Below are 12,299 nucleotides of genomic sequence, written 5' to 3'. Positions count from 1 at the left end.
ACTATTTCTCCATCCACAGCAGACATTTCCAGCATGTTTCCTGATAAATATATCAAAGCAAGAATTTTTTGTAACCAATTTTCTAACTTTTTTTTTTTTTCTAGCTGCGTAGATGTATTACACACGAGACAGTGTAATGTGTCGCTGTGTGAGATGATCTTTGTGCACATGGGTGTTGGGAAGGCTTTTCTAGAATGAACCCAGCCTGCACAGCAGTGATTTTAATGCTCTCCATTCAAGCTGCCCTTTTTTTTAATAAAAGGTGTGGCTAAAGAATGTGATGTCATTTAGCTGGGAATGTTCCTCATTTTCTCTCTCTCTCTCTCTCTCTCTCTCTCTCTCTCTCTCTCTGTGTCAGCTGGTCTTGGGTGCGACACACTTCAGTGACACTATGTATGAAATATTTACACAGGATGCGGTGGCATTTAGACAGTATAGTATTAAAATGCCTAAGCCTTGAGTAATAACTAGTCCTGAGAACAGATAACTGTTATCGCAGTATGACTAACTCCAATATGGTGATTCTGTTTGAGTCGGTGTTATTGTATCTATGGCATTTAATAAAAACAAAGGAACTTGTTAATGTTTTAGACAAAATTGTATTCAGGCATCCACCACTGGATCAATATTGGCTCAGATTTAATATTTGTCTGATACATGCCACCATCATAACTGTTTCGAAAGTTTAGTTTTGTATTTAAAAATGTAAACGTTTCTATAATTGTATTAATTAATATAGCTAAGAGCTTTAGTGTACCTGTTTTTAATGTAACTTTTTAAAATATCTCTTTCTCTCAGGGCTGTAACCCACTGGCTCAGACCGGCCGCAGTAAGCTTCAAAACCAGAGAGCGAGTCTCAATCAGCAGATCATCAAACAAATGAGAATGAGAGCGGGTGCTGAGAATCTTCTCAAGTATGTAACACATGCAAACACACGTGCACAAAGACCTTGGCTTTCACATACTTGTACATCTGCTAACCCACACATACCCATATATATACAGATATACAGTACCAGTCAAAAGTCTGGACACCTTCTAATTCATTGGTTTATTTTTATGAATTAAGACACTTCATGTCTTAAAGTAATGATGGATGTCGTTTCTCTTTACTTAGCTGAGTGGTTTGTGATATATGGATTAATACAGTTGTGGAACAGGGCTATTTTCTGTTTTGATCTCAAACACGTTAAGAAGGCAAGAAGTTGCACGAATTAACTTTTGACGAGACACCTGTTAATTGAAAATCATTCCAGGTGACTACCTCATGAAGCTGATTAAGATAATGCCAGTAGCGTGCAAAACGTCAAGGGAAATGGTGACTAGTTACAAGAATCTAAAATATGAAACGTATTTAAAAAAAACAATGCTGTTTTTTGTTTACCACATTCCATATATGTTCCATATGTTATTTCATAGTTGTGATGTCTTCAGTATTTATCTGCGATGTAGAAAATGATCAAAATACAGAAAAACTGATGAATGGGGTGCATGTGAGATATATATATATATATATATATATATATATATATATATATATATATATATATATATATATATATGCACGCACGCACACACTTGACAAGCCTTTGCACCTAATTCATAAATAACATTCTTTGAATTTCCTTCTCTGTTTAACAGAACCTGCCCTATGGCATGTTTTGAGCCTGAAAATTACATTTTTGTTTTTTAGAGCGATGTAAATGTGTGTTAAGTGTCATTGTGCTATAAGTTGTTGTGGTGGCTTTTATTTTTTCCCTTCTTCCTGCTTATATTTAAATTCCTGGCAGTTTAAATTCTGTCAATCACCTGTGTCTTAATGTAGCCATTGTCTCATCCATCCTGTGCGTGCTTTTTAAAAAAAAAAAAAAATTAAGTATGCATGATATTTGAAAGAGCAGGTGATGAACCTGCAAGTTATCTCATGTCTCCATCTAGGAGACTGGTGTATATGTGCTTATCTCATGTTAGTCAGCAAGTATTGTAATGATGCAGCTTGAGAGAATGGTGGGGGGGGTTCTGCTTATTTTGGCATTCATACCTTGGGATAGTAAAAACACAAGCGTTGGATCATCTGGGTTTGTGTTCTTTGACTTTAAAGTCAAAAGTGATTGTTCTCGTATTTATTTTATCTTCAGGAAGAGACATTTCATCTCCTCTCATGTTTGTGTGCCACAGTTAATTTCATTTTCTTGGATTAGAGCGTATATTTGGGTGTTCCCTTAAAAGATATTGTACAAACTATTAGAATGATTCAGGCATGCTGGGATTTAAATCTCCCTATGATCTGTTCCTTACTAGAATACCAATTTGTTTCCTGTAACATAATTGCAGTTTCTGTTTTTTATGATGGTGAGGCCAGAATCAATTTCCTGCCGTGAAACTTGAAGGTTGTGATAATAATTAACCTGGAGAAAACAACCTATATCGTAAGGAGATTTTGCTTTGACTGTTTTCGTTGGCTTTGTCCGACCCCACTGAATATGAAAGTAATACTACTTACTGTGTAATGTTCTGAAATGTTAAACATTTTGGGTTTTCCAGGCCAGAAACAGAACAGCTCCAAGGAAGCAACAGAAATAAACAATTGAGAGACACCAGTCATCAGAGCAGATCATATCAGCTCCTGTCTGGTTCAGTCACTTTTTTTTTTTTTTTTTTTTTTTTTAATATGAGACGAATGATATAATAGAAAAGATGAGAGTCAGTTGATTCATTTCTGCCCCCACTCATCTTTGCCAAGAATTCCCTGGTTTTCTCCCTCTGATCCTTGCTGATTTATTACATTTCCACTGCAGCTTTGGACCTCGCTCCTTTGTGCTGATCTAGAATCAGGGTTTTCTTTGCCTGACCTTAGTGCCTGAAATGGCGAGACTGCATGCAGGTCAGTGAGGGATCACAGTGCCCAAGGCTATAGTGTTTCATTAGTGGCCTGGAAACCCCATGCACCCAGATGACTGCTATAAACTTAGTTTCCTGTTTTGTGTGTGTGTGTGTGTGTCAGGGAGAGGAGAGGAGGAGAGACACTTGAGTGCACACTCAAGCCTTGGACTTATCAGTTGCTATAGCAATGTCTTGTATGTTTTTGGTGTTCCACAGCAGTATCATACACTTTTTCGCTGGGTTGGTCTTTCTATTGAAGAATGTGATTAAGGGAGACTTCTTTTCTCTTCTGTTCTCACCATGCAGCCAGAAAAGCCCTCAAATAGACTACAACTGATTTTCAAGTCCTAAATATCCAATATGCCCTATTTATTCCTAATTTGTGGTTGTGGTGTAGGACTGTTCTCACTTAAACTGTTGGCTGTTTAATTTAAACAAAAAAAAAAACTCTGGTGTTCATGATGCACTATGTCCGGATGTGCCAGTGTGAATAGGCACTTCACACTAAAAAGTATACAAAACTAAACCATTAACAGGGTGTCCACGGAGTCTTAAAAAAAAGTCTAAAATTACACATTTTCAATTTTAGGCCTAAAAAAGTCTAAAATACAGAGATATTTTGCACTGTTGGTCTAAAATCTCATTTGGGTAATTTAAGACCTAGGTTACGTGCAGAATTATTCTGCAGGTAGAAAATCTTCCCGGAAGTTCCTTTCAGCACCTAGGTGTCACCCGGGATTGGTTGGCATCTCGGTGCTGAAAGGAACTTCTGGGAAGATTTTCTAGTTTCGGTTGTGTTGCCAGATTGGGTGGTTTTAAGTGCGTTTTGGCAGGTTTTGAACATATTTTGGGCTGGAAAACGTCAGCAGTATCTGGCAACACTGCCGGTGGGAAGATTTCCTGGTTCCGGTTTACAGCGCTGACTCAGTTCGTGCAATTGCTGGTGTTGCGTAGGCTACAGTGTAAGCTCTGGCAATTTCAGCGACAAATTAAAAATGGAAGCGGACGAATTGGTTCCTAAAAGAACTAGTAAGGGGTCAGTCATCTGGCATTTTTTTTGGATATCGCGAGGAGGACGTGGAACAGCAAATGCCAGTTTGTAAAGTGTGCAAAAAAAAAAACCTGTCATCACGAAAGGCAGCAGCACGACAAATGTTCCATCACCTGAAAACTCACCTGGTACAGTATGAAGAGTCTCTTAAATTCCGAACGACTTGCCCACGAGCTAAAACCCCCCACGAGCTAAACAAATGACCATAGCGGCCTCGTTCTCCAAAGCCACCCCATATGAGAAAGCGAGTCAGAGATGGAGAGCTATAACGGATGCAATCACTAACTTCATTGCCGAAGACATGATCCCAGTTAGTATAGTGGAAAAACCAGGCTTCCAAAACACACTCGATCCCAAACATGAGTTGCCTGGTCGCAGACATTTTACAGAGAAGGCAATACTGGAATTATACACATCTGAGAGGCAGAACCAGAAAACACTCAGTTCAAAAGTGTGCAAAGAGAAAAATTGTTTTGCAAATCTCTCTCTTCTCTCCCTCAATCTCTCTCTCTATTGTGAATGTTCCAGTGGTTCTCAGTAGTCAGGTTAATAGCTTGGAGATCTATTTTTTTTAAATTTAATGAATGAGCACTTTTCTTATTTAGGCTAAATGTCTCTCTGTGTTGAGCTTGCGCTTTGATTTGAGCTCTGAGCAGCTCTGTATTGTATTGCCCCTTTGTTGCAATTTTCAAGATTGTTTTTGCAGTTTGTGCCACATCTTTGTTGAATAAAAATAGTCTTATTTCAATTCAATTGTGATTAATCACCAACATGAAAATTTAAAATTTGTTGAAAACCACCTGTAAAGTTAACCAAGAATGTTATTTAATCTGCAGGGATTGTAGTGAAAACAGTAAAGAGTAAAAGTTAGATTTCATGGGGTCCTTTAGAGGAGATTTAAATATATCGAGATGTATATCGTGAAATGGAGAAAATGTATCGGGATATTCATTTTTTTTCCCATATCACACAGCCCTATTGTCACGGTTTGTAGCAAAATTGGCAAATGCAAGTTTAACGACTGCTGGCTTGAACACAATGATTTCGTAGACTGGTTAAAACGTGTACCAAACAATCCGTTTGAGGCATACTGCACATTGTGCAAAAGAACACTCAAACTCAGCACCCTGGGTGTAAAGGCACCGGAATCGCACGCGAAAGCGGAGAAGCACCAGGCTGCCCATAAAAGTCTGCAACATTCGCATGCCATCACTCAATTTTGTTCACCGTTGTCAGGTCCAAGCACATCTCGAGACGGTGTATCAGCTAACTCCGTGCAAACTGTAACGTTACAACACGCACACCGTACGGAATCGAATGCCTCGTCCTCAAGTGATTTGCGGGATGTCTTTGGCTCCACTGCAACTTATGCTGCTTTTCCACTACAAACGCGGCTGAGCCGTGCCGTGCTGAGTCGAGCTGAGTCGAGCTGAGCGGGGCTGTTGGAGTTGCATTTCGACTACAACCGCGCTGAACCGTGCTGGCTGGAAGTGGGTGGACACATTGGGTGGAGTTAGCGAAAGTGGGTGGACGTCACGTGATGTCGTTAAGCAGCGCAAACAGTGACATCAGTGACAGTGGCGGAACAAGTCAGAGCCGGGCCGGGGGCGGGGCAAATGACCGGGCCCTTTATTAAAGCTTATCATAACATCATTTTAGGCTACAAAATGTCCGCAACTGCGGTGTTTACCAATTTCAACACTACCGGGTGCAACTATGTTATTTAGTACATCAAGTCCTTCAAACGAACATGTAACTCAGAAACAAAAAACATTAGGATACTGTACATGGCTCATAATAAAACATCAATAGCCTATACTGCGCACATTGTTTGAAGGGCATGCGAATGAGCGCTCAGAGGTTGCAACGGTGACAGGAAGAGTCAGAAATAAAAGGAGGGCGGTGCAAACCTCACTGAATGCACTGTGTTTACCAATTTCAACACTCCGGGGTGCAACTATGTTATTTTGTACATTAAGTCCTTCAAACGAACATGTAACTCAGAAACAAAAAACATTAGGCGACATACTGTACATGGCTCATAATAAAACATCAATAGCCTACTGTGCGCATTATTTGAAGGGCATACGACGAGCCTTGCGCTCCGCGAACTCGTCCACGATGCTCTGTATGTCACTGATTCAGTGATCTTTTAAGCGGTAGTCTCACGACCCGAATAGTAAACAATAAACATGGAGGACATGGAGTCGTTAGTGTTGCTGGTCTTGGTTCTGTGGCTTGTTGTCACCGACAACGCCAACAGATACTGGCAAGAGCGTATAGATGAGGCGAGGCGCATAAGGCTTCAGAAATTCTCGTAATTCGTAATTATTCTTCTTCCGGGTTTGCGGTGTTGACAGATCCCAGCGCGCTCGCGGGGCGTGTGTGGGCATGTGAGGACACTCCTCCTCACCAATCAGTGCACAGGGGAGTGTCTGCTCACGCCCCCAGCCTCAGTCGGCACGGTTTGGCTCGCTTCAGCCCCACTCCAAAACGGTGCGAGTTTTAGGGGCTAAGCAGGGCTGAAACGAGCTGAGTCGTGCTGGTTTTTGGTAGTCGAAACGCGAGCCGTGTCGGGCTGAAGTGAGCTGAAGCGAGCTGAAGTGAGCTGAAAAAGGGTAGTGGAAAAGGGCCAATAGTTCCTCATTAATGCAAGAGCGCGCCCTAGGGATGTAATGAGTTCATTGGTGAATGATAAATTTTATTTCGAAAATAATTCAGGCTCTCCCAATTTTCTTTCTTTCTTTTTTTTTTTTTTTTTTGTGCAGCATAAGTCTTAAATTTAACCTGTTATGGTCTTAAAAAGTCTTAAATTGAACTTGTTCAAGCCTGCAGAAACCCTGCATTAAAGACCCAGCCATTGAGACTCAGGGTAGCAGAGAATGAAATTTGCATTTCCTGTTACAGGGCTGTAATCATGTAGGTGTACAAAAGCCTTAAAGCATGTTGCCGATCCCGTGCCTGGATTAACACACTTGGTCAAGTTTCATTTCTGACCTTAAGCATTATTTCCTTATATGGGCTTTCCTTCATGTGTCAACAGATTACAAAAAAGTATCCAAGAATAAATCCTAATCCTCACACAGGTGATGCAATATTTACAGTACCTGTTCTATTCTCCATGTATTCACTGGTAAAACGCTCAGTATCAGTGCCATTTATATTTCCTCTTATTCAAATAAAGCCAGATAGACTTTAACAGGATAGTGGTGTGCATCAGTGACAGCAGGGCGACTGGCTACTGAGGGAAGCCTACTAGACCAAGCTGTCTTTTCGTATTAATTCAGAATGGATGTGCTGCAAAGAGCATGCATATTACAGCTGTGAAGTGTGTATTCTGTAACAAACGCAGACTGTTGCATTATTGATGGAATAAATAGGGTATATAAACTCTTACATTTAGTAAAAATGATATGACTGCCAGTTTTGGAAGTTCTCAGTCCACTGTGAAACTACTAAAAAAAAAAAAGCTTCCTTTTTGAATACTTCTGTTAATCTTGACATGAAGTTTCTTAGTATATCCTGCTTTTGCTTTAATGGCAGCCTGCAGTCAAGCTTGCCTGACTCCAGTTTTACATAAAACATCCATATTTGAGTAAATCCATTGGTGAGTTTTCTGAACCACTGCTTCAATCGAAGGGATAATACTAGGCTTGGAGTACTCAAGTCCAGGACTTGGACTCGAGTCTGACTCGTGCCCTAATTTTAAGGACTCGTGACTTGACTTGGACTTGAGTACTTTGGGCTCGGACTCGTGCATTAACTGCATTTGGACTCGTAAATTGGAGACGAGGACTTGGATTTTTCTTTATTTTTATAGCCTGCTATAATAATTTGGCATTTACATTATATCTACATTAATTTTTGTACTAATTTTGGGCAAGAGTGTCACACCTGCGCACCTTGGCATGTACATCAGATAGACTCGCACACACGCCAAATGGACTGTCCCGCACGTGCTATAAACGACTTGCACAGGATTAAGGCACAATCACCGCGCGCTTATATAAAAACTGTGAAAACACACTTTGCGAAGTACTGAGTTGCGTTGCTGACACGTTACTGAGCCTTATTTCCTTGTTTGGGCTCCTGATTTCCTGTTTCTCGTCTTTGATTCTGCCAAGCGTATGATAGCCTGTTTGTGCCTCGCTTGACCTGTTGCCTGTTTCACCATTTCACGATTTTGCTTACTGTTCTGGATTGTTTACCTGTCTTCACTTGTATTAATAAACACACTTTCTGCACTTGCATTTGTCTCCCAACCATCTCTGACAGAATACTTCGACCTCCTTAAAAGAATGCTCATATGCCATGTTCAGGAACAAACTAATGTTAACGGTGCTAAAACTATATATAAAAAAAATACTGTATTCGGACTTGAGGTTTAGTGACTTGACTATAACACTGGATAATACTCAAGGAAAATCTGACCTTTTGTAAAACATGGGTTCACATGGCCAATATAATTTCTGTTTACATTTAAATAATTAAGTTAAATTTCTGTTGTTCCTCTCACAATCCCAAGGTTTTTACATGGGGGAGACACTCGGTAATAAGAGGAAGCGTGATGTTCATGGAGATATGTATTTGATTGAGATTTGAAAGTAGAGAAAGAAGAGAAATCATGGAGAGATTGAAGAGAATTCCAGAACTTGGGAGCAATGGCACTGAAGGACCTGCCCTCCATGGTGGAAAGTCTGGTGCATGGGACAGCAAGTAGGTTGTTTGATAGAAGACCTTAGTGAGCAAGTGGGTGTGTAGTGGGTTAATAGTTCCCTAAGGTAGGTCTGAGCAAGGTTATGCAGGGCTTTGAAAGAGATGAACAAGATTTTAAATTTAATACGGACTAGAACTGGTGGCACGGTGGTGTAGTGGTTAGCACTGTCACCTCACAGCAAGAAAGTCCTGGGTTTGACCTTCTGTGTGGAGTTTGCGTGTTCTCCCTGTGTCTGTGTGGAGTTCCTCTGGGTGCTCTGGTTTCCCCCACAGTCCAAAGATGTGCAGATTATGCTAATTGGTGGCTCTAAATTGACCGTAGGTGTGAATAGTTGTTTGTCTTTGTGTCAGCCCTGCGATGACTTGGCGACTTAGGCAGGGTACACCCTGGACCTAACCCATAGTCAGCTGGAACAGGCTCCAGCTTGCCTGCGGCTCTGCACAGGATAAGTGGTTACAGATAATGGATGGTTGGACGGGCTAGAACTGATAGCTAGTGTAGCTGAGAGAGGATGGGGTGATGTGAGCAGAGCATTTAGTATGAGTTAGAACTCCAGCTGCAGGGCTCTGAATATATTGTAGCTTTTGTAAAGACTGCAGAAAGGCCTATGAAGAGTGACTTATGGTAATCTAAATGAGATCTAATGAAAGCATGAACCAGAGATTGAAGGCAACTGGAAAGGGACTAGAATATAGTGACCTAGAAATAGTACAGAATCTTGAATATTCACAATTGGGTGGGGTCACCTGGTCTTTTTCCAATCTGACAGTTCAGTGTTTGTGAATTCGTTCCCGGTGTAGCCTTAGATTCCTGTTCGTGGCTGAGTTGATTGGGCTACAGCAGCAGACCTCCACTTCACTTCATTGTGCATTCGGAGATGCTTTTCTGCTCACCATAGTTAGTGGTTATTTGAGATGTAGCTCAAATCAGGCTGCCAATTTTCCTCTAACCTCGCTCAACAAGGCATTTTTACTCACGTAACTGCTCACTGGACGTGGGGTACCCCCCCCCCCCCCCTTTTTTGTAGCTATAGTATGCACTGATTCTGAAAGTAAAGCAGTTCCATAACATTATCGTTCTACGTGCATACATATGAATTGTTTCTCTTTGTAAACAGTCCTGACATTAGACATCCTGGTCTCCATTAGAAATCCTGTTCTGGTCTTATGGAGACTTACAAGGTTTCTGTTGAGGGTCTATGAAATCATCATTTCATGTAGCACTTGAAAATTATTGTAAATTTACAAGCAACCAATTATATGGTGGGTCCCCCCCCCAGCAAGAAAGTTGGACACTAATGAATGAATTATAAAACCTGACTTTTTTTGAGAAGGTTATTATTCTAGACGTTCACATGTTTTCTGTCAACGACCTTGACTCCGTAAACCCTTTGCTAAATAATGGTCTGTTTCTATGAAAAAGTTGTGTGGCTTTGATAAGCCTGACTTTCTTGTTCATCACTAAATCAGAGCAAGCAGCTAATGCAGAAACCCAGAACCCTCAAACTGCAACTAGAGCTAAACTGAACTTTATTCCTAATAATATAATCTGATCTCATGGGCATGTCTAGAGTTCCCTTTCCTTCATAATGATGAGAACTGCATGCTGTTCATTTCTTCAAATGGGAAGGTCCCCAATGAACCTCTTGAGATTATTGTTGGTGTGAGGATGGGCCTCAGGGTAACAGAAGGCAACCCTTTAGAGGCCCTGGTGTCAAGGATGCACTGTGTGTCCAGGCAGGGACATTTTTATACAAGTTGGTTAGCTAGGGCTAGAGGCTCAGAGATCACACTGAGACAAGCCAGGGCTCAGTCAATACATACTCTAAACAGTCATACCTGTACTTAATAGAAAAAATGTTGCAGGTGAAAAGGGAATTCTACCCCAAAACCACAAATTTGCCAGCTGTAGAAGTGAGTTAAAGGAATACTCCAGAGTGAAATGCTTTTTAGGGCTATTTTCGCATGGTTGGTAGCACAATCACGTGTCAATCGGTTGTGTTTTGAGAGTTGTTTTTTTGTGATTTAAACCAAAAGCGCTAACACGGCAGTGCGAGGGGCATGTCATTTCGCCGATACAAAACGCTGTTTTTAAAACCATTGCCAAGGTCCAAACAACATTAAAGTTCAGTGGAAGTGAGTGCAGGGCTCCTACACACAAACCGAAGTGTCCCTGGCTCTGTATGTGTACGACAGATCGCCTAGAAGACTGAATACAAGACATGTACCTTCCCGAAAGTAGTTGTTCTCCAGATGCTATCTTCAGTGGACAGTCCGTAAAAGTCGAGTGCAGAGCTAAATCCTCTGGAAATGCACCATTTCGTAGCATTTTATGGAAACGCAGTCTAGTGTTTAGTTCGAAATTAAAAGGAAACTGCATGCAACATAGTCCAAGTGGGTTGGAATTTTGAATGGGAGGTCATGTGATGTTACGAAATTGTGTATTTCCAGAGGATTTAGCTCTGCACTTGGCACTCTACTTTTACGGACTGTCCCCTGAAGATGGCGTCTGGAGAACAACTACTTTCGGGAAGGTACATGTCTTGTATTCAGTCTTCTAGGCGATCTGTCCGTACACTTACAGAGCCAAGGACACTTCGGTTTGTGTGTAGGAACCCTGCACTCACTTCCACTGAACTTTTAATGTTGTTTGGACCTTGGCAATGGTTTTAAAAACAGCGTTTTGTATCGGCGAAATGACATGCCCCTCGCACTGCCGTGTTAGCGCTTTCAGTTTAAATCACAAAAAAACAACTCTCAAAACACAACCGATTGACGTGATTGTGCTACCAACTCAACGTATGCACTACCAATCATGCGAAAATGGCCCTAAAAAGCATTTCACTCCGGAGTATTCCTTTAAAGTTGGAGGTCATTTTTATTAAAAGCATTTTTGTTCCTTGAAATTCTTTCTATCCTGACAGCAATGCATAAATCAAGTGTTCGGGCACTAAAAATGGGGGGAATATCTGCCATCCGTGGCAGTCGTAAGGCTGTAAAAAGCCTGTTCAGTCATTTTCATTCAGTCTGTATGAAGTGTTTTTACATTATGATGTTTGTTTCCTTACACATGGGGCCATTTATTAAAAAATGTTCTGTTTCCGGTCCACTGGCCGGGTGAGTGCCGTTTGTGCGGTTTAAATTTTTTTTTTTAACGCCGGTTTTTCGGGTTCGTAAATCTAAAATCGAACTTGACATTTACGCATTCCCAGGGCTTTCCACTAAGGCTCATACTAGCCAGCCATGACAAATAAGTAGCCAGCCGGGGGGGGGAGTAAACACAAAATAAACTCCTGTTCCCAGGATTAAATGTATTTTCCACAGACCATTTATTTATTCACTTTACTCAAATACAAAGTAAAATGGCAGTAAATCTTTTCTTTTCTTGCGTATTGCATCATGAGGCGTTCCTGGCTTGTAAATCTCTTATTTTCGGTGCATGACACATTCGCGCAACTGAGCATGCTATGAATTAACAACAACGGTCTGCAGTGGTGGCTACACAAACACTCAGCGAACATTTCTCCATTTGTGTATGAAAATACACTCCAACGACTCAGTTTGGTTTCATTTACAACCAACGGTGTCTTTTGATGCCAGCACGTAATTGAACGAGAGAAGACTGGTTTACCAGAGACAAAATAAGCGT

At 41.1% G+C, this 12,299-nt stretch overlaps 1 protein-coding gene across 2 annotated transcripts in view; it reads left to right on the top strand.

The window, feature by feature from the left end:
* Nucleotides 1–12,299, top strand: part of rhpn2 (rhophilin, Rho GTPase binding protein 2) — a 56,597-nt gene that overhangs the window by 5,653 nt on the left and 38,645 nt on the right. For both annotated transcript variants that reach the window (XM_060912010.1, XM_060912009.1), the window contains exon 2: nucleotides 799–914. In XM_060912010.1, the coding sequence (XP_060767993.1) occupies nucleotides 799–914 (116 nt within the window). The remainder of the gene's footprint in view (nucleotides 1–798; nucleotides 915–12,299) is intronic.

Source organism: Neoarius graeffei, chromosome 27 (genome assembly GCF_027579695.1).
Source record: "Neoarius graeffei isolate fNeoGra1 chromosome 27, fNeoGra1.pri, whole genome shotgun sequence".
Classification (NCBI taxonomy): domain Eukaryota; kingdom Metazoa; phylum Chordata; class Actinopteri; order Siluriformes; family Ariidae; genus Neoarius; species Neoarius graeffei.
This window is presented reverse-complemented; position numbering and strand designations above follow the sequence as displayed.